A 23,141-nucleotide genomic window follows, 5' to 3' on the forward strand; every position below is an offset into this window, starting at 1 on the left:
CGAGCTGAAAAAGGGTAGTGGAAAAGGGCCATTTGTTACCCCAGGTTTCCCAGCATCACTTTGAGTCTCACTCTCTGTTTCAGTCTTGTCCGCTGTATCATCGTCAATCGTACTCGAGTCTGTGCTTGACGTACTTGCTCCCGGACCCCACAAAGAAATCAATTTGCTTTGCACTTTCATGCGTTTATTAACCCCGCCGACAGTAGTCGGAGGAGTTATTATTTTCACCTGCGTCAGTCTGTGTGTGTGTGTATCTGTCTGTCTGTCTGTCTGTCTGTGTGTCTGCAAGCTATCTCAAGAACCAATGGATCGATTTGGACCAAATTTTGTACGTGTTGCCAATCACCCAGGAAGGAAACCATTAAATTTTGGAGGTCAAAGGTCAAAGGTCAAGGTCATGGCAGAACTTCGAAATTTTCGCCCAATGTATTTTAATAGGGAAAAGGCGGGGTTTGCACTCGTTAGAGTGTCCCTGTCTAGTTTGGCATGATTTTCACATTAAATGCGTTTTCAAATGTACTGCAGTAGCGTTGTTAATGTAAACACTCCTTATCGTTGACCGATGCTACTTCCGCCTAGTGTTTCTGTTAACTCGATCTCGATTGGTCAGTCTTTTTATATCATCCAATGAAAAATTTTCTACTATTAATTCATATTTCCTAAATTTCTAAAACTTTTTACTGAATACCATAGCAAAACTTTAACTGAATTTCCCATTTGATAGGCGCTATTCATATGTTTGGTAAGTAGAAACAAATTTAGATCGATCTTTTATTACCGCAAAGAAATGCTTTGGCAGACATAAATTTTATCGATTAGTACGAGAGAGCCATTTTCACTTGCTTCAAATCGAGGCTGGAAAGGATTTGCATATGCCGAAGCTTTCCAGCCAATGAAATTGCCGACACGTTGCTGACGGAATTAAACGAAGCTAAATATAGGCCCGCCAAGTAAAAAAGACTATAGTAGTCGATAAATGAAGCATTATAACAACAGTTCAGTCATGTTGAACGAGAAAAATATAGCGTCGTTAGGACCTTGCCACTCGGAACAACCTCGAGCTACATCCCTTCGCTCTATATCCTGAATGAAGAGAAGTAACTCGAGGATGTTCCGAGTGCGACCTTGCGTCAAAAATACGCACCACAAGCAAAACATCTGCGTCATTTATTTTAAAATTACGTAAAATACGCATGTCGCAGGGCAAAATGAATCACTGATTGTAGCCTCAATTTTTCAAAGGCTTCGCACGGCGGAGGGGGGGACGGACAACCGGCACCATCCCCCCCGCCATGGTGAGCGCCCTCATACTAAATTTTTCTAGAAAAAACCCTGGACCGAGCAAGATGCCCATACCAGGGAGAGAGAAGGAGGAAGTGAGTCTACTTATTACATTACATCTTATCCAGAGTGATGTACAAAATATCTCGGGGTTCAGCGCCTTGCTCAAGGGCACTTCAGCTATTCCTGCTGGTCCAGGGAATCGAACCAGCAACCTTTTGGTCCCAAAGCTGCTTCGCTAACCATTAGACCAGGGCTTTCCTCATCTATCAGGACCGGCTTCTTATTCCTTCACAGTGTCTGAAAGGATCTCTCTCTCTCTCTCTTTCTGAAACTAAAGCTTCTGAATGACCCGCCCACCTCGACTCTGGCTACGTTTACATTACGTCGAATCAGCGGATCATCAGATTAACGTTCTTAAAACGATTCGCGTTTACACTAAAACCGTTAGCCGTGCACACAGCAAGACCAATACACGGATACACTCGGCTCCGCAGGCATCCTGCGCTCCAAATCACTCCACCCTGAACAGCGAGTGCCCTCTGGAGGGTGCGCACTCCGGCCCTGCGCAGCTCACAGAGCGCACGAGTGAAGCGCACGAGCAGTGATTCGGGACTGAGCCGCTGTGTGTGTGATCCCAGCGCAGATCACTTATTACTTGCAAGTGGAAGGATGGCAAGCCTAAAGACAATCATAACTACACAATGGGCAGTATTTGCATCAGTATTTGCAGTATTTTCATACTTTTATACTCTTTAATGAAAGGTGATACAAGGCGGAAGTCTGCGCCGTTTTTCAGCAGTCGCGTCACATGACCAACGCCAGCGAATCAGGAAGGTGGATGTCACAGTGACGTTGTCCAATGAGGACGCCAGCTAGAGCTCAGCACAGCGTATCCGCGTATTCTCAATGTTTACACAGCACCAGACCAGACACGATCTGGATTGAATACGTGGACGCTGGTGGATTCCCGTTTCCCGGCTTTTCCAGGTGGTTTAATGTAAACGGACAGTGCATCCGCGAAGAAAACGAGACAGATACGGTCTAATGTAAACGTAGCCTCTGATTGGCTGCCAGACAGACAGACAGAACAAGTTCAGCTCTAATTGAACTCAGTTCAAAAATCACAAATCATTCGACAGGGCTGTTTCCTCAGGACGAGGCCATGTCGTCCTCCCAGGCAAAATGCCGCCATTTTATTTGAACGGACAATTACGGTAAACATGCTCGTGTCCCTTTTCAGCTCCGCCCTTTAGCGAAGATCCTCCCACCGTTCTGAAACACAATAAACACTCGAGCTTTTCTGAGGTTCAAATCCATCGGCTCTTAGAAGCAGTTTTGATGAAGTATAACGAGCTCCGAAGGGAGAACGAACGAGAGATGATGGAGGTTTAGTGAGATTTAAAAAAAAAAAAGGATAAAAATGTACAACCTTAAAACGGTGTGTGTGTGTGTGAAGATCTAAAGATGCTTATGTGACAAATCCGTGCATTTTTGTGCAAATGGCATCACAAATCAAATAAGATTGTTCTTAAGGACTTTACCTACTCTAGGATTTGTGTGTGTGTGTGTGTGTGTGTGTGTGTGTGAGAGAGAGAGAGAGAGAGAGGTGGGTGCAGCCTGAACGGTATTTTTACACACAGGAAGGAGATGAAATCAGCCTCTGTGCTCTCTCACTTCCCTCCCTCTGCCAGCTGCATGCTTGTTTGCTGTGATAAAGAACTGCTGCTAACATCGGTGCGGCCTCAAACACACACACACACACCCCGTCCATCATCAGCGTCTTTCCACTGCCCCTTTATGACTCTGAAGCACCAGAGTCTGCCTCACATCCACGAACACTGCATGCTCTTTGCTCCATCCTGATTGCACAGCGGGTTTGTTTGAGGGGTTACAAAAGGTCACGAGTTGCAAAACTGCACCAGAGTCGAGATTAAAACCGCCTGACTCACCCCTGCACTAATTCACTTCGGTTCCTGCTGCACTTTGTCACGCAGGAAAACATTCTTAGGTGTTGCAATTGTTCAGTTTCCTGCTGTGGACGTTGGTTAATTTAACTCGGTGCTCACACTGCGGGGTTTTCTGTGAACTCGACACCACATTGCTTGGATGCTCGCTGGCTGCGATCTCATCTCCTGTGGATTTTGACCTGGATCTAAAATGGCGGAAATATTTTTTTTAAATAGTCGAGTCGAGTGTCAGACCGCCTGATTGCATGTCCGGTCAAGCGACATATGGACGCAGTCATAGCTTCGTGATGCATATTGTGTATCGTAGAACCATTTTTGAGAATTGTGATATGATCTCCCACAGGTCTATATATATACACACACCTTTTCTAATCATGGGTATGGTGCTGGTTCAGAAAACCAGAAACGCTTTTACGAGTTTATTTGCCTACATGATTTTTCCTTTTGCTTGTTTTTCTGGTTGATAGCGGCTAGACGGATCATATGATTACAAATCATTATGGTATACAGGGGCGGCACGGTGGTGTAGTGGTTAGCGCTGTCGCCTCACAGCAAGAAGGTCCGGGTTCGAGCCCCGTGGCCGGCGAGGGCCTTTCTGTGCGGAGTTTGCATGTTCTCCCCGTGTCCGTGTGGGCTTCCTCCGGGTGCTCCGGTTTCCCCCACAGTCCAAAGACATGCAGGTTAGGTTAACTGGTGACTCTAAATTGACCGTAGGTGTGAATGTGAGTGTGAATGGTTGTCTGTGTCTACTGGCCCTTTTCCACTACCCTTTTTCAGCTCACTTCAGCTCGCTTCAGCTCACTTCAGCCCTACACGGCTCGCGTTTCGACTACCTCAGAGCAGCACGACTCAGCTCGCTTCAGCCCTGCTCAGCCCCCAAAACTCGCACGGTTTTGGAGTGGGGCTAAAGCGAGCCAAACCGAGCCGAGTGGGGCTGGGGGCGTGAGCAGACACTCCCCTGTGCACTGATTGGTGAGGAGGAGTGTCCTCACATGCCCACACACGCCCCGCGAGCACGCTGGGATCTGTAAACACCGCAAACCCGGAAGAAGAAGAATTACGAATTACGAGAATTTCTGAAGCCTTATGCGCCTCGCCTCATCTATACGCTCTTGCCAGTATCTGTTGGCGTTGTCGGTGACAACAAGCCACAGCACCAAGACCAGCAACACTAACGACTCCATGTCCTCCATGTTTATTGTTTACTATCCGGGCCGTGAGACTACCGCTTAAAAGATCACTGATGTCACTGTTTGCGCCGCATAACGACATCACCTGACGTCCACCCACTTTCGCTAACTCCACCCAATGTGTCTAAACAAGCAGAATTGAGTTCAGTGTGAATAAGAAGGATCCTGGGATGAGCACACGAGAGTCTTGATGATTACAGCAGCAGTTTGTATGGATCGCCGTGTGAGATGATCTACAACAGCAGAACGTGACTCAGAAATGCAGAACTCACAAAAAGGTTAGGGTACCGTTGTAGTCGAGTCACTAAACCTAGAGTCCGAGTCCAGTCTCAAGTCCCCAGTGTTGAAGTCCGAGTCATTAAAAAAAATTTCAAGTTGAGTCCGAGTCCAAGACTCCCAACTGACGGTGATGTGTTTTAGCGCCATTAACATGAGTTTGTTCCTGAACAGGTGAATGTGCTTCTCTTTGTCAGGGAGTGTGAAGTATTCTGTCAGAGACGGTTGGGAGACGGATGTAAGTGCAGAAGGTGTGTTTATGAATACAAGTGAAGACATAAACAATCCAGAACGGCAGGAAAAATCATAAAACGGTGAAACAGGCGATAGGTCGAGCGAGGCACAAACAGGCTATCGTAGACTCGGCAGGATCAAAGACGAGAAACAGGGATCAGGAAACCAAACAAGGAAATAAGGCTCGGTAATGTGTCAGCAACGCAACTCAATACTTCGCAAAGTAAGTGCGTCTTCACAGTTTTTATATCAGTGCGTCGATTGTGCCGTAATCCTGTGCCTGTGCGAGTCGTTTACAGTGCGCGCGAGAGTCCACTTGGAGCATGCGCTGTCCAAAGTGCGTCTGAGAGTCTATCTGATGCACGCGCCAAGACGCGCAGGTGTGACACTCTTGTACGAAATTAATATAAAAATTAATCTTGCGCCAAATTATTATGACGTTACAAAAAATAAAGGCGTCGTCGTCACGGTGGTGTAGTGGTTAGCGCTGTCGCCTCACAGCAAGAAGGTCCGGGTTCGAGCCCCGGGGCCGGCGAGGGCCTTTCTGTGCGGAGTTGGCATGTTCTCCCCGTGTCCGCGTGGGTTTCCTCCGGGTGCTCCGGTTTCCCCCACAGTCCAAAGACATGCAGGTTAGGTTAACTGGTGACTCTAAATTGAGCGTAGGTGTGAATGTGAGTGTGAATGGTTGTCTGTGTCTATGTGTCAGCCCTGTGATGACCTGGCGACTTGTCCAGGGTGCAGGGCTCGAAATTAACTTTTTTTCTTTGTGTCCCCCAGTGGTCCCGAATTCTGTGTTGTATTGTCCCGAATGGAAGCAATAGTGTCCCCATTTTTTTCCTCTCTGAAATAACCAGTGGTTAATATTATCATATGAAGTTACTATTATATTTGTAACTATGCGATTTTGAACCCTTTATATCATTTTTACAATAAGTCACAAGACACAAGCGACACGTCCTATACATCATCTACTTCAAAATTACAGTTATTGCATTTTCAGTTTATTAAACTTTGGCGATCTCACTGTATGAATAGATACCCGTTTATTTAAAGGGGCCAACTAGCTCATTCAGAAAATGTTTCAACTCCCTACATCTGCAGTACACTTTAGTTGAAAATAAGACCCCTTTTATGTTCATTTCATCTACTTATACCTTGAATATCTGTTGCCACTTATAAGGCCAACTTATAATTTTCACCATTACCGTTATCCATAGCCCTGTGATGACCTGGCGACTTGTCCAGGGTGAACCCCGCCTTTCGCCCGTAGTCAGCTGGGATAGGCTCCAGCTCGCCTGCGACCCTGTAGAACAGGATAAAGCGGCTACAGATAATGAGATGAGATGAGACCGTTATCCATTTTTATGAACTTTCCGTTATCCATTACCGTTACCCATTTTTATGAACTTTCCATTATCCATTTTATGTACTTTCCGTTATCCATTTTATGTACTTTCCGTTATCCATTACCATTACCCATTTTTATGAAAATTCCGTTATCCATTTTATGAACTTTCCGTTATCCATTTTTATGAACTTTCCGTTATCCATTTTTATGAACTTTCGCTGCCGAAGCGTGGGTGCAAATGTTAGCAACATCAGCATAGTGCCAGCAGGTCCGAGCCTAGCTGTGCTGCTGACTGACTAAACTTTCTGAACTAGAAAGACACCAAGAAAACTCACTTATTCTGTTGAACGGTATCTTCCGTCAATATCATCCACATCATTCCTGTTGTATTTTATAACGTGTCTAACAGTGTTCATTAAGTTCATTCAGTTGCTAGCGTTGCCTGCAGACCAGGCGATGACACTTTGGATCCTGAAGGTCCCGGAGACATTATGTCTGGGCTTTCAGTTTCTTCCCCGCGGTCGGTCCGCTTCAACCACTTCAGCATTTTTGTTCTGGCCAGAGTCGGCGCAGCGTGTGCGGTAGTAATTCCATTCCAAGTCCATATAATGCGGACTCCGGCCGAAGATTCTAGAACAGAATGCGCTGCTCTGTAGCCTACGGATGCAGGTGCATCGAAAGTGTAGCTACTATGTATTTTTCGCTGTTAACGTTTTAAAATTAAAATTGACAAATTAGGTGAATGTCTACGTATGTGTTACGGCTTTGTAAATAATATTAATGTAGAACTTTTTTTCTAGATCTATTTTTTTTCCATTGTCCCGGGATTGTCCCAGATATGATAATTTTGTGTCCCGATGACATTTTTTATGGTCCCCGGGACATCGGGACACCGTTAGTTTCGAGCGCTGCCAGGGTGTACCCCGCCTTTCGCCCGTAGTCAGCTGGGATAGGCTCCAGCTTGCCTGCAACCCTGTAGAACAGGATAAAGTGGCTAGAGATAATGAGATGAGATGAGAAAAAATAATGAAAAAAATCTTATCTCCTTTTACGAGTTTGAATGCAGTTAATGCACGAGTCCAAGTCAAGTCACGAGTCCTTAAAATCAGGGCACGAGTCGGACTCGAGTCCGAGTCCTGGACTCTCGAGTATTATGAGCCTTGGTTAGGGTATGGTGTGATATTTTATAAAAACAGACGATAGAAATGAAAGGAATATAACAACCATGATGTTAAATGCTGAAGGTGTTGTAAGTATTTGGTCCTCAGAAAGTTATTTCAGATGAGCAGTGAGTTTACAGTAAGGTTGCAGTCTTGCCAGATTTAGGTGGTTCAGAACACTGCGTCTTCGTGGGGGTTGCGTTTCAAAACAGCAAACGGAGCGTGTTGTTTGAACGTCTTGGGTGTGGCCATGTGTTGGTTCTCGGTGGTTTTTGGTGAGCCGCAGGTCGGGACTGATATTGAATAGGAGACGGAGAGATACGCTGCTCTCATTCCACGGAGAGAGGAATGAAAGAAATTGTGTGTGTCTCTCTCATGGTTACATTCCTTCAGCTGTTCAGACCTTGAGATCCGTGAACCGACTGTGTGAATGATCACGATAAGGGAGATTGAAGAGGAAGTTGTTTGCCATAGAAGCTGAGCTCACACACTTACCCAGAATGTACACAGGTTTCTATAGCAACAACATACACAAAAGCTGTAACATGAATATTTCCAGTTCTTGGAAACAAAAGAGTTTAGGTTTCATGGTTTGTGGTTTCTCTGTGTGTCGAAAGAAATACAGTACAACGTGCTGTAGATATCAGCACGTCATCACAGCTTTGGGTGTTTCGTCCCAAAACAACTTTCTGTTAGAAAGGACAGTAATATACAGTGGTGCTTGAAAGTTTGTGAACCCTTTAGAATTTTCTATATTTCTGCATAAATATGACCTAAAACATCATCAGATTTTCACACAAGTCCTAAAAGTAGATAAAGAGAACCCAGTTAAACAAATGAGACAAAAATATTATACGTGGTCATTTATTTATTGAGGGAAATGATCCAATATTACATATCTGTGAGTGGCAAAAGTATGTGAACCTCTAGGATTAGCAGTTAATTTGAAGGTGAAATTAGAGTCAGGTGTTTTCAATCAATGGGATGATGATCAGGTGTGAGTGGGCACCCTGTTTTATTTAAAGAACAGGGATCTATCAAAGTCTGATCTTCACAACACATGTTTGTGGAAGTGTATCATGGCATGATAAAAAGGGGATTTCTGAGGACCTCAGAAAAAGCGTTGTTGATGCTCATCAGGCTGGAAAAGGTTACAAAACCATCTCTAAAGAGTTTGGACTCCACCAATCCACAGTCAGACAGATTGTGTACAAATGGAGGAAATTCAAGACCATTGTTACCCTCACCAGGAGTGGTCGACCAACAAAGATCACTCCAAGAGCAAGGTGTGTGATAGTCGGTCACAAAGGACCCCAAGGTAACTTCTAAGCAACTGAAGGCCTCTCTCACATTGGCTAATGTTAATGTTCATGAGTCCACCATCAGGAGAACACTGCAGGGTTGCAAGGAGAAAGCCACTGCTCTCCAAAAAGAACATTGCTGCTCGTCTGCAGTTTGCTAAAGATCACGCGGACAAGCCAGAAGGCTATTGGAAAAATGTTTTGTTGACGGATGAGACCAAAATAGAACTTTTTGGTTGAAATGAGGAGCGTTAAGTTTGGAGAAAGGAAAACACTGCATTCCAGCATAAGAACCTTATCCCATCTGTGAAACATGGTGGTGGTAGTATCATGGTTTGGGCCTGTTTTGCTGCATCTGGGCCAGGACGGCTTGCCATCACTGATGGAACAATGAATTCTGAATTATACCAGCGAATTCTAAAGGAAAATGTCAGGACATCTGTCCATGAACTGAATCTCAAGAGAAGGTGGGTCATGCAGCAAGACAACGACCCTAAGCACACAAGTCGTTCTACCAAAGAATGGTTAAAGAAGAATAAAGTTAATGTTTTGGAATGGCCAAGTCAAAGTCCTGACCTTAATCCAATCGAAATGTTGTGGAAGGACCTGAAGCGAGCAGTTCATGTGAGGAAACCCACCAACATCCCAGAGTTGAAGCTGTTCTGTACGGAGGAATGGGCTAAAATTCCTCCAAGCCGGTGTGCAGGACTGATCAACAGTTACCGCAAACGTTTAGTTGCAGTTATTGCTGCACAAGGGGGTCACACCAGATACTGAAAGCAAAGGTTCACATACTTTTGCCACTCACAGATATGGAATATTGGATCATTTTCCTCAATAAATAAATGACCAAGTATAATATTTTTGTCTCATTTGTTTAACTGGGTTCTCTTTATCTACTTTTAGGACTTGTGTGAAAATCTGATGATGTTTTTGGTCATATTTATGCAGAAATATTGAAAATTCTAAAGGGTTCACAAGCTTTCAAGCACCACTGTACTTTACTTGTTTGCATGCTGTATTTTCTTATGTTGTAGTGTTTGTGCCACCTGTATTCTGTTATAAACCATTATCTCGCTCTGTGATTGTCTCAGCAGTGCTTCGGTGCAAAATACTGTAATTACTTTGGACAGTAAAGACAGTCATTGAGTTGGGGTGTGTGTCTCATGTGTAAAGAGATTTTTGGGCCCAGCTGTGTATTGATAGCTTCTGTACCACACACCATTAGATTGTTAAGCCGATCCTAATGGCACCAACTTGCTCAGGTGGTTGTTGTTGCATCATGGTTTATTTGCGTTTATCTTTTTTACTATAGACAGTGGATATCCATAAGGAGAAGGTGGCCAGACGAGAAATCGGCATCCTGACCACTAACAAGAACACATCCAGGACGCATAAGATCATCGCTCCAGCCAACATCGAGAGGCCGGTGAGGTACGTCCGAAAGCCGATAGACTACACCGTGCTGGACGACGTGGGACACGGAGTTAAGGTACATCCTGCTCTTTAGCTGCTGAGATTGTGTGTGTGATCTTTGACTCAGAGGAGTTGTACACAAATCAGCTTGTGCACTATTTTCAAAAAGCTACTCCTACGTTCAAATTAAGGAACAGGTTGTTTCCATTATGAGTCTTAGGACGCATTTGGATGGCTGCTTCCCCCCCCCCTCCTCCTCAATGAGTTATTTCAGTCAGGAAAATGATGAAAAGCTTGTAAAATACACACGAGGGAAATTCTTCCTTATATTTGTAGCCTTGCCCGAGATTGCAGCTCATTTTTCTCCTGCAAGTCAGAAACGGATACAGTAGCACAGCTTCTCCTTCACCTCCCAGAGCAAGGAAACCTCCCTGAATTAAATCAGACTCGGACTCCGCTGGTTTTGGACGTCTCTCCGAAGCTGCCTTTTCACACACTCCGATCCATCATTCTAATTACACCAACTCGATCAGGCCTCCGCTGCAGGCTGTACAGCGGAGTTGGCAACAGGATAAGCCGTGCAAACGGTATTCTGACTACCTGAATTAAGCAACACGCACATCACGAGGCCAGAGATTATCTCATCTACAATGTGCCTGTGCCATTTCTGCCATATTAAGGCTCTGAAATTACTTGTTTTATGTTGATGACGCACTGCAAAAAATGGCCTTTCAAAAATAAGAAATAAAAGATTAAAACAAAGCATATTTGCTTGAATCAGGTGAAAAAAATCTGCCAATGGAACTAGTCAAATTTGACTTGGTAAGATTTCTTAAAGTAAGATGAAACATCTAACCTGTTTTTAGATGAAATAATTCCAAAATAAGATTGGGGAACTTATTATGCGAGATCTGATTAACTCAAAATAATCAAAATAGTTCTTATAACAAGATCATACTTCTTACATTTAGCCATTTTTTTTGGGCCTTTTCCACCTTTATTGTATAGGACAGTGTAGAGACAGGAAATGAGCGGGAGAGAGACAGGGAGAGATTGGGAAATGACCTCGGGTCAGAATCGAACCCGGGTCCCCGGATTTATGGTACGGCGCCTTATCCACCTGAGCCACGACAATGCATTTTGGGGGCACTAGATTCAAAGATTTCAGTAAAGTTCATTTATTCCCAAAACAAGCATACGGTACTTTTTTTTTTTCTTGAAACAAGATGAATCACATTTGACAAATGTCCAAAATGTACTTACTTGTTTTTAAAAAAAAAACTTGTTTTATTTTCAAAGGTGCTCCAAATAAGACTTTTTCAAGACATTTTGTCTATACAAGATTTTCAAGATGGACTGTCTAAAAACTAGCCTTTCTAGCTAAATGAGGTTTTGCTTGTTGGGCAATTATGTCCTATAGATAGTTTTCACTGATGTCACGGCATTCCGGGGAACGCCCCCCAGCCGCCATCTTGGGGGGCAAACAAAACGGACCATCGCCACTACCGGCTACGTTATCTCGGACGAATTTATGAAGTTATATAGTCAGTTTTCTAAAATAAAGATCAATGTCGGCAAAATCAAGCAAACAGAAGTATATAGATACATTAGACGACATCTCACGACAACGGTATGCAGCCAAACTGGCCTTGATTGGGGGAATTGACCCCTACGAAGTGGACAAAGATGCATTTTCAAGTGACTATGCAGGGCTGCCAAAGCCTGAAACTGACTTCATCAAACTTTAAAGGCTGTCTGATATATACAGCTTTATATATTCACAGCGTGCCTTTTGGCGGATGCTGCCTGAATCGCGCAGATCCGATTTTTTTTTTAGGGGGGCCGTTGGAGTGTCTGATTATAATTTCAAAGTAAATTCTGTATTAAAATTACTAAATAAGCAAATCCGTTACAGTCCATGAAACAGGAAGTATAAGGATGAGAAAAAAAAACAGTTTAAATCGGAAAGCTGCGCACATTTGCGCAGTCCTGCACACCGCTCAGGCTGCGCAAATGTGCGCAGCTTCCCGATTTAAACTGTTTTTTTTCTCAACGGATTTGCTTATTTAGTAATTTTAATACAGAATTTACTTTGAAATTATAATCAGACACTCCAACGCCCCCCTAAAAAAAAAATTGGATCTGCGCGATTCAGGCGGCATCCGCCAAAAGGCACGCTGTTTGCATCCCAAACACAAATCAAATCATACAGACTAGACCTAAAATGTTTTTCAAAAATGACCCTTGCGTGAGTGAAGTGACAAGTTTCAAATAGAAACGTGACAAACGAGCGATATTAAGTGTACATTACAGTGTAAACGTACACTTGCGGTTCCAGTTAGGCATTCTCCAGAGATTGTTCACATGATGTTTTGGTTTCCAAAAACAAACTTAAACACAATTGATTGTTTATTTAAACAACTTACCACTTATAAAATGATCGGAGCAGACTTTGCTGTGTTTGGAAGGCTGATAATCCTTGCGGTTGATTCTCGCAAGCCATAGATTTCTCCTTTGTATGCTGAGTTTGTTTGCTCACCTTCGTGCTCCCGTACAGTGAGAATTCCATAAAAGCTCCGCTTGACGTCATCATCTGACCTATTACGACAGCCGTGAATACAACAGGTGTGCACCATTGCTAGCTTTAAATAGCCTGCTTGGGTTCTTTTGAAGACTTTGTACTCGCGCGTTACAATGTGTGCTCAGTCACGGTAAGCTGGACCCCCAAGATGGCCGCCACTAGGGAATCCCCGACTCTGTGACGTCATGTGAAAACTATCTATAATAAGGGTGGCTAGATGTTTTGACTTGAAAATAGACAAACTTCCTAAGATTTTTATTTTTTGCAGTGCGGACTGAAATTTCAGTCAACGTTTATGCAAATCAGACAATCTCGAACCGTAAAAGACACTTTTCTAGAAAGTGTATGATCATCAGATCTCTGCTGTAGTTTGTAGCACCAGGAAAGATTTCACACAGCTATTGTTTAATGTCTATGGATTGATGTGTCGTAAGGACAGTACAGTGTGCTCTGGTGCCTTGCAAGTATTCACCCCTCTTGAACTTTTTCACATTGTGTCATCTTACTCCCTGGAATTGACGAGCTTTTTTGGTAAGTACTTGATAGAGCCACCTTTGGCTGCAGCTTTCTGGGATATCTCTATCAGCTTTGATGATGTTCCCACCAGCATGCTTCACCGTAGGCCTGGTGATCTTAGCATGATGAGCCGTGTTGGGTTACCACTTGGTGCCCAGACCAAAAAGTTCTACCTTGGTCTCATCAAACCAGAGAACCTTTTTGCATATTTTTGTCCCTTTTTTTTTTTACCACTCTTCCCTAAAGCAAAGGTTAGTGGAGTGTCTGTCTGAACTTTGATGATGCTACCACCAGCATGCTTCACCATAGGCCTAGTGATCTCAGCATGATGAGCCGTGTTGGGTTACCACTTCATATCCAGGCCAAAAAATTCTACCTTGGTCTCGTCAGACCAGAGAACCTTTTTGCATATTTTTGTCCTTTTTTTATTTTATTTTATTTTTTGCCACTCTTCCATAAAGCACAGCTTAGTGGAGTGTCTGTTTGACCGCTGATGATGATGCTACCACCATCATGCTTCACTGTTGGCCTGGTGAGCTCCACATGATGAGCCGTGTTGGGTTACCGCTTGGTGCCCAGGCCAAAAAGTTCTACGTTGGTCTCATCAGACCAGAGAACCTTTTTGCATATTTTGTTACTTTTTTTTTGCCACTCTTCCCTAAAACACAAGCTAGTGGAGCATCCATTTGACTTGTCAAACTCCGTTATACAGGCCTCGTCAGGCTCAGCCACAGCAACAGCAAAAGTGATGACAAGTACGGCATCTTGTTATCAGGTCAGTTCCACTTCTGCAATAATTTACTACATGTGGTTAAAACAAAACTTTCTGACTGGCCACAGTGGTTGCTGATTTGTTACATTCAGTTTACAAGCAGGATGTAATGCATTTGAAAACGTCAACTTCCTTTCAAAATGTGTTAAAGCTACATGATGTTGTTGTGTTCAGTGTTATGCAAAGCTGGGGTTTCCACTCAAGCTTTAATTGCTTATATACTACGTATGTCTGACACCTCGACAAGACCTCAGAGTTCGAGTGCATTGAGTTTGACACTACTTCATCTCTGTCTCTGTCAGACTGGTGTGGGAAAATACTGTGCATTCGTTCTGTCTTGTCTTCAGGCAGAGGCTTTTTTTTTTTTTGGGGTCGCTCTTTCATCTGTAGCGAGTTTCAAACTCTATCCAGCCTGCAGACATTCCACCGAAGCCTTACTCATCACATCAGAGGATTAGCGCATCTTCACCCAGGCCAAACTCACCCGCCCACTCAGGGTGCACTCGGTCCTGCCAACGATGAGTTTTACATAGCTAGTCAGCTGATGCATAATCCAGTCAACTACTTTTGGAAAAGCAGAGAAGCTGTTTTTTGAGGGATCTTACGAGGAGATAAATGTTACATTTTCTGCTGTGCCTTTACTCTGATGTTGGGTGTTGGCGAACTATATTTCTTCAACTTATGTCATGTAAACGCCAACCCTCGGCTTGCTTCATCTCACGTGTTCCCATGTATTTGCATCGTCTGGTTTTACCCCAGTCTAAATTAAACCTCACGCGTGTTCTGTTTCATTACATTTACGTTTACTCATTTGATAGACTTGCAGAGCGACTTACAAGTACAAGCTGTACTCCCAAAGGAATTTTGACCAATTCTACCTGCTCCTGCAGACATTCCTGGCCCACTCCTGTAAAAAGATTGACCAATATCTCCAGTTCGTGCTGCTAATTTTGCTTGTATCCATACACACTATTTTCTATGAACTTCCTTGGATAGGCCCCGTTATCTAGAGTGACTTGCAAGTACATCAGAAATCTGACCAATCCCATCTGTTCCTGCAGACATTCCTAAGCAATCCCGCCTGCTCCTGACCAATCCCGCTTGTTCCTGCAGGCGCTCCTGGCCAATCCCGCCCATTTCTGCAGGCGCTCCTGGCCAATCCCGCCCGTTTCTGCAGGCGCTCCTGGCCAATCCCGCCCGTTTCTGCAGGCGCTCCTGGCCAATCCCGCCCGTTTCTGCAGGCGCTCCTGGCCAATCCCGCCCGTTTCTGCAGGCGCTCCTGGCCAATCCCGCCCGTTTCTGCAGGCGCTCCTGGCCAATCCCGCCCGTTTCTGCAGGCGCTCCTGGCCAATCCCGCCCGTTTCTGCAGGCGCTCCTGGCCAATCCCGCCCGTTTCTGCAGGCGCTCCTGGCCAATCCCGCCCATTTCTGCAGGCGCTCCTGGCCAATCCCGCCCGTTTCTGCAGGCGCTCCTGGCCAATCCCGCCCATTTCTGCAGGTGCTCCTGGCCAATCCCGCCCATTGCTCCTGGCCAATCCCGCCCATTTCTGCAGGTGCTCCTGGCCAATCCCGCCCATTTCTGCAGGTGCTCCTGGCCAATCCCGCCCGTTTCTCCAGGCGCTCCTGGCCAATCCCGCCCATTTCTGCAGGTGCTCCTGGCCAATCCCGCCCGTTTCTCCAGGCGCTCCTGGCCAATCCCACTTGTTCCTTCATATATCCCTGACCAGTCCAGCCTTGTCCCACAGATATTCTTGACTAGACATGCCCACTCCTGTAGACCATTTCACCAGTCCCTCCAACTGCCACTGCTGTTTTTTCTTGTACCCATATGGAATATCTGCACTTGGATGTCTCTCTCTGCCAAAATATTAAGAAAGATGATTTAAACAACAGACCAACATCAGATTCCAGAAGATGAATTAATATGTGAATGAATGAGTAAAGCCTAATTTACAGCACTGCATGATCACTGGCATGTCCAACATGGACCCATGTCCCACAGAACCACATTCCTGATGCAAACGTCTATCCTAGGAGTTAAACTCATTGCTTACATATACCTTAACTACTGACTTGTCCCTTTTCACCCAGCCAGTCCTTATTTTTCATATATTTCAACCCCCTATACACCTGAGACGGCCAATTAGTCATTTGTCCTCTATATCTGGAGCCTCAAATTACCTCACCCGTTTCCTCCAAGCTATATTGCACAACAGAGTTAGATCTTGCTCTAATCCCCTGTTCATCTTTGACTCATATAAAAAGCCCTAAAGCCCTAAACCATACTGTTTATTTTCTTTATGATCATTTTAGTTTCTGTCAAACCAGGCAACACTGGCTGTTAGTTGAAGTGCTTTTACTCCTGTGTGAGTGAATAATGTTGTTTTTTTCCCCATTACAGTTACCTCATTGCCCACATTAGAGCATGCATTATTGATGCAGCATTTGATTCTCTGCTTGCTATAATAATTTTAATCCCTTTTTGTTACTCCCTACAGTAAGCTCTTGGCTTGTGTTAGAATTGCATGCTGTTGGGCAGGTGCTAAGGAAAAGATTTGGCATGTTGAAAGGGTCAAAGCTCACCACCATCACTGGTGGTCATTGGGCAAGTCGTATTTAGTGGAACAAAAAGTGATTCAGTGTAGCAAACAATTTTTGCCGTGCTTTATTTTTATCTCTATTAATTTACTTTCTTTGCAAATGGGACCATAAATGTTAAAAGAAGGCTTGAGGGCTTTTGTGCTCAATAGATTTAATTGTCCTTTGTAGATAAATGGCCAAGCAGTAGTCATTTTCTTTTTAAAACAAAGTAATTATTTGACTATATTTCATATTAAAAGCCTCTAATATAATTGACGTTAACCCCTTCGGACAGAAGGAAAAATGCTATGGAACTTCATGTGTACACATTATGTCCGAAGGGGCTAAAGACGTCTTCCAGTTATACAGCTGTTTTACTTGTCTAGGTTTCTCCAAGATGCTGGGTAAAAACAGCAGATAAGCCAAAAGAAAAGTTATAGTTGTGTTGTATGTGCTGCAAAACTCACAACTAGCTCAGGGCAATGGGGCATCACAATCTGTCACTGGGTTTAATACATATATCTAAAAACACCAGTGACAGAATAATCTGTTAGCATTTGTAGTCTTGTACACTGCTTTCATCAAACCTGATTCGGCTCATCAGTTGCTTTGCAATCTGTGTTAACGTCATAGTCCTGTCACTCATCACAGGAGGCTGAGTTGCATGTCACTTTTACACTCAAGTCCAAGCTGCGTCTCAAATCACTTTTACCCTGAAGTTGAATCTCAAGTCACTTTTACCCTCAAAGCCAAGTGGTGTCTCAAGTCACTTTTGTCCTCAAGTCCAAGTCCAGTCTCGTGTCACTTTTACCCTCAAATCCAAGTCGAGTCTCGAGTCATTTTTACCCCACAGTTGAATCTCAAGTCACTTTTACCTTCAAATCGAAGTAGTTTCAAGTCACTTTTGCCCTCAAGTCCAAATCCAGTCTTGCATCAGTTTTACCCTCATGTCCAAATTGAGTCTCAAATCACTTTGACTTTCAAGTCCAAGTACAGTCTTGCATCAATTTTACCCTCAAATCAAAGTCCTATCTCAAGTCACTTTTACCCTCCATTCCAAATTATGTCTGAAATCACTTTTGCCCTCAAGTCCAGTCTCATGTCACTTTTGCCCTCATGTCCAACTTGAATTTCAAGTCATTTTTTACCTGCATATCCAAGTCCTGTTTCAGGTTATGTCCAAGTGCGAGCCCCAGGCCACTTTTACCCTCAAGTGCGAGCCCCAGGCCACTTTTACCCTCAAGTGCGAGCCCCAGGCCACTTTTACCCTCAAGTGCGAGCCCCAGGCCACTTTTACCCTCAAGTGCGAGCCCCAGGCCACTTTTACCCTCAAGTGCGAGCCCCAGGCCACTTTTACCCTCAAGTGCGAGCCCCAGGCCACTTTTACCCTCAAGTGCGAGCCCCAGGCCACTTTTACCCTCAAGTGCGAGCCCCAGGCCGCTTTTACCCTCAAGTGCGAGCCCCAGGCCACTTTTACCCTCAAGTGCGAGCCCCAGGCCGCTTTTACCCTCAAGTGCGAGCCCCAGGCCACTTTTACCCTCAAGTGCGAGCCCCAGGCCACTTTTACCCTCAAGTGCGAGCCCCAGGCCACTTTTACCCTCAAGTGCGAGCCCCAGGCCACTTTTACCCTCAAGTCCGAGCCCAGTTTCAAGTCCCCCTAAAATGCAAGTCAAATCTCAAGTCACTTACTCTTGTATCCAAATCTTAGGTCACTACACTAAAACTTAAAGTCCAAATTGAATCTTATCTTACTTAGATGAGAATCAAGTCACCCACAAGTCTACACAGGCAGTGGAGGAAGTACACAACTTGCATTATATTTTTCCACAAGTAGTTTGTGTTAACTATCAGAGATGGGGGTATTCCTTATTCTTACATCCTGTCGTTTAATGCTAGTTGGCCTGACATCCTGTTTTTTTTGTTTTGTTTTTTTTCCAGTAGAAAAGGTAACAAACTGCAGAGCGCTAATCTTTTAGTCTCCGTCCCCATTTGTCTAGAGGAACTGAAAAATAGTAACTTATTGGTATGAGTAATTTTTGACCTGCTCCTCTGTCTCTCTTTCTGCCTCCTTTCTTTTTTAATTTCTCTCTCATGCTAACATTAGTGGCTAAAAGCCAAGGTAAGTCCTATTTGTCACATGCCCCAATCCCGCTGTAGTTTGTTATTAATCAGCTGCTTTACCCTCAATATGTCTTCCTTGTAGTTCAGTTTAATTCCCCCTAATATCATGTAGTCCCCATTTCAGGGCTGGGCGATATAACTGAGAGGTGGTGGTGTTGTTAAGGGTGTAGGATTTTGTGAAATTGAAAATCCAAGCCCATGTTAATCAGTTTTAAAGCTTCTTCATGAGCTGGTTCATGAGAGAGCAGTGTTGATGATGATGATGATGATAATTCCAGTGTTTGTTAATGTTAGTAGCTCTTATTATTTTTACCTCGTATCGCCCACCCCTACAGCGCAATATAAACATGACTCTGTGTCTTAACACAAAATAGCCCCTCCACATGTAGTTCAAACGACCTTCTGTAGGCTGTATGGGTTTCCCAGACTGAATGATTGCTTTCATAGAGCATTGGCTGGCCTGTGAATATAGCCAGTTATTCATCAAACGTCCCACAGTGGTATCATAATGAAAAATAGGATGGCTGATCCAACATCTGGAATGACATGATAAAGTCTTTCAGCCTACACTGCAAACATCTGAGTTTCATCCACGCAACACCCCTAATTCAATTCGGCAGGTGATTCGCAGGCCTTTTATGAACCAAGTTAAAACAAGATTGGGACACTTTGTAGATGTTTTTGATCCAGTATTATAAAGCTGATTATCTCTACAGCTGTTTTTTAATCGTGAGGTCTGGGAAGCCCACCATTTTCCCCGATGTCCTGTTGTCTTTGTCTAGAGTTTGTCTATAAACCTCTGATCAAACACTCACGTTGTGTTTTTCAACTCTCGCCCAATCAGCAACATGGAAACAACCAATCAATCAGAGGAGGAACGCTATCGAGGACCAATCCGCCGACACAGAAGCCACCCAGTCCGCCCATGGCAGGGCGTGGCACTCTCGGGTAAGTAGCAGTTTAAGAATAGAAAAGTAATAAAACAGGATGCGGCACTCTGTTATAGGGAAATGATCAACGACTGGGTGGTGTGATGTGGACTCAAAGCAGTGGATCATTTTTCTACAACACCGCACATTATTAGACATACAGGACACTTTTTCCATGGAATAAAAAGGTGTTCTATTCCCTTCTAGCGGGATTCATTCATTTGGCTTGATAGCATGCAATATTCTTAGCATATCACTTATCCTACGTGTATTACGTCACTCTACCCAATGGAGAATGAGGGTTGAATACGGTTTACGATATTGCATGGATGTCAAGGCATGACATCGCACGTCGGAGACGCAAAACTTCCGCACTAGCGAGCGACTGTGACAATTTGTGAACAAACATGGCCACCAGGTTTGCTTCGTTAAAAATGGACGATTTTGAGAGAATTTTGAAAGACGTTGAGCTGGGCGATATGGCCTAAAAAAAAAAAGCTTCGATTTTTTCACAAAAAATCCGATTTTTGATTTTAATCGATTTTTTTTCCCCCTCTACTAAAAATCAAACTACAGATGACAAAGAAATGGTTCAAAACAAGTTTTACCTTTATTTTGTTTTCACTTAAATTTCCCCTTTGGGGTTAAAGTGCAACCAGAAACGAAAAAGAAGCCAAAAAACAAGCTTGTAGATGAGATGGCAGACCATGCCATTGTAAACAGTGAGAACATACAGTCACTTTTAGAAAGCTTTCTCCAACATAGCCTAGTTTCAAACTGGCACTGACACAATGCACCCTCAAACTTAAAATAAATAAAAATAAAAAAATGCTCCCTCAAAAAGAAAAAAGTTATTTACCAGCTGGGAGGTCCGTATCGTGAAATACCGTGACCGAGGTCTTGAAAGTACTGAGCGAGGCCCTCTGGGCCAAGGTCACGGTATTTCACCATGCGGACCGACCTTAAGCTGGTAAATAATATATTTATTTTTTTCTTTACCAAATTCTAACAGAAAACGAGAGCGCCCGAAAGGGAAAACCGAGCCGAGCCGCCATTTTGAATCCTCATTCACGGCTGTAATGCAAATGGCTTCCTCCTCGGTATACAAGTGCACTTCCATGTCAGGAAAAAAACTACATTTTGCCGCCTATGTAGTCCCCTATTTATACAAATTGGAGTCATTCAGGATTCAGCCATGTTTTTGCTCGGCGTTAGCAAGTTACAGGTTTTTAGCTTTCTCCTGAAATGTTTTCTTTTATTTCTTCTTCCTCAGGGGAGTAAAACTCACTTTCGCTGTGAACACTGTCGTTATCGCTATCCATGCTGTAAAATTAATGCTATTCTCCTGAGAAATGCTGGCAAAAATTTATAAGATTTTTGATAATCTTATAAATAAATCTCATCTCATTATCTCTAGCCGCTTTATCCTGTTCTACAGGGTCGCAGGCAAGCTGGAGCCTATCCCAGCTTACTACAGGCGAAAGGCGGGGTACACCCTGGACAAGTCGCCAGGTCATCACAGGGCTGACACATAGACACAGACAACCATTCACACTCACATTCACACCTACGCTCAATGTAGAGTCACCAGTTAACCTAACCTGCATGTCTTTGGACTGTGGGGGAAACCGGAGCACCCGGAGGAAACCCACGCGGACACGGGGAGAACATGCAAACTCCACACAGAAAGGCCCTCGCCGGCCACGGGGCTCGAACCCGGACCTTCTTGCTGTGAGGCGACAGCGCTAACCACTACACCACCATGCTGCCCCTAAATAAATCTTGTAAAAAAAAAAAAAAGATAAATGTTTGTTGTTGTTGTGAACGAGTGAGTCGCTAGAGGTCTGTAACCGGGGTCCGTACCATAGGATACAGACCTGCTCGCCAGCCAATCAGAGCACTGGATTTGGACTGTGAAAAAAAAAAAAAATAAATAATGTCCTTTTCGAGGGGCGGCACGGTGGTGTAGTGGTTAGCGCTGTCACCTCACAGCAAGAAGGTCCGGGTTCGAGCCCCGTGGCCGGCGAGGGCCTTTCTGTGCGGAGTTTGCATGTTCTCCCCGTGTCCGCGTGGGTTTCCTCCGGGTGCTCCGGTTTCCCCCACAGTCCAAAGACATGCAGGTTAGGTTAACTGGTGACTCTAAATTGAGCGTAGGTGTGAATGTGAGTGTGAATGGTTGTCTGTGTCTATGTGTCAGCCCTGTGATGACCTGGCGACTTGTCCAGGGTGTACCCCGCCTTTCGCCCGTAGTCAGCTGGGATAGGCTCCAGCTTGCCTGCGACCCTGTAGAACAGGATAAAGTGGCTAGAGATAATGAGATGAGATGTCCTTTTCGATAAAACTGACAAAATAGGGGGAAAAATCCCGACTTTTCCACCGTATGTATGGGCACCATGTCTTTTGCAATAAACATCCCGATAACATCTGTGATTGCCTTCCATCGCGCCGCATTCTGATCATCAGGCACACAGTTCGGAAATGTGTCTGGGGCGGCTGCTTGCTTTACTGTGGATGGTGCGCTCGTGCTGCGGCTGTGTTCATTCCGCTGGGAGCAGCACTTCTCCCACTCCGCTGCAGGCTTCTGTTTAAGGTGTTGGAATAAATTCGTCGTGCTGCTTCCTTTGGAAGCAACACCTTACAACGAGAACTTGTTTGGTCTGCGTCCGACGCTGCAAAACCGAACCAATTCCACATCACGGAGGAAGTTACTCCTTTCTTGGGCACAAGTTGCGTCTTTCCCCCAATCGCGGCCATGCTGTTTGTGTGTGTCCATGGCAAGCGCGCGGGAGGAGGGCGATAGTGTCAGTGCCCGATCCGTTCTGCACATGCGCAGAGGGGAGCGTCGGTGGCGGATGTTAAAACGGAGAGAAAACCGATTTTCATAAAAACACATCGTCCTTAACTGTAAATTCGAATTAATCGATAAAATTAATCGATTTCCAGCTCTAGAAAGACGCTTTGAACACCCAAAAGGAATGTGCATGGGTAATAATATTGCCTGGTTTTTTTCCATGTTATATCAGATATTCCATTCAGCTACTTGTCTTCGACTCGTTCAGTATCGTGCTAGCTGAACAGAATAGATCGGATATACCATGAAGAAAAAACCCAGCTAATATTATTTAAACAACTTTTTTTTTTAAACCATCAACTCCAAAGTTTTTTAGATATGCGATTTAAAAAAAAAATAGCCAAGATTTTCATTGATTTATTTCATAATTAATTTCTCTCTTGCAGGCGTAACACTTCTTCATATAAAACTCTTGAGCCAGTAAAACCTCCTACAGTGCCTAATGACTACATGACCAGCCCCGCTCGCCTCGGGAGCCAGCACAGCCCAGGACGCACAGCCTCGCTCAACCAGAGACCAAGAACCCACAGGTAACACACACACACTATCCTTGTGAGGACCTTCCATTAACATAATTATTATTGCAGTTCATTAATGCTGTACTTGCACCTTAACC

The 23,141-nt window shown here is 44.3% G+C and overlaps 1 protein-coding gene across 7 annotated transcripts in view; it reads left to right on the plus strand.

Annotated features, from left to right (window-relative positions):
* abi1a (abl-interactor 1a) overlaps positions 1-23,141 on the plus strand; it is a 157,658-nt gene that overhangs the window by 90,621 nt on the left and 43,896 nt on the right. For all 7 annotated transcript variants that reach the window (XM_060922544.1, XM_060922543.1, XM_060922545.1 and 4 more), the window contains exons 3-5: positions 10,076-10,252; positions 19,590-19,693; positions 22,912-23,055. In XM_060922544.1, the coding sequence (XP_060778527.1) occupies positions 10,076-10,252; positions 19,590-19,693; positions 22,912-23,055 (425 nt within the window). The remainder of the gene's footprint in view (positions 1-10,075; positions 10,253-19,589; positions 19,694-22,911; positions 23,056-23,141) is intronic.

Source organism: Neoarius graeffei, chromosome 5 (genome assembly GCF_027579695.1).
Source record: "Neoarius graeffei isolate fNeoGra1 chromosome 5, fNeoGra1.pri, whole genome shotgun sequence".
Lineage (NCBI taxonomy): Eukaryota > Metazoa > Chordata > Actinopteri > Siluriformes > Ariidae > Neoarius > Neoarius graeffei.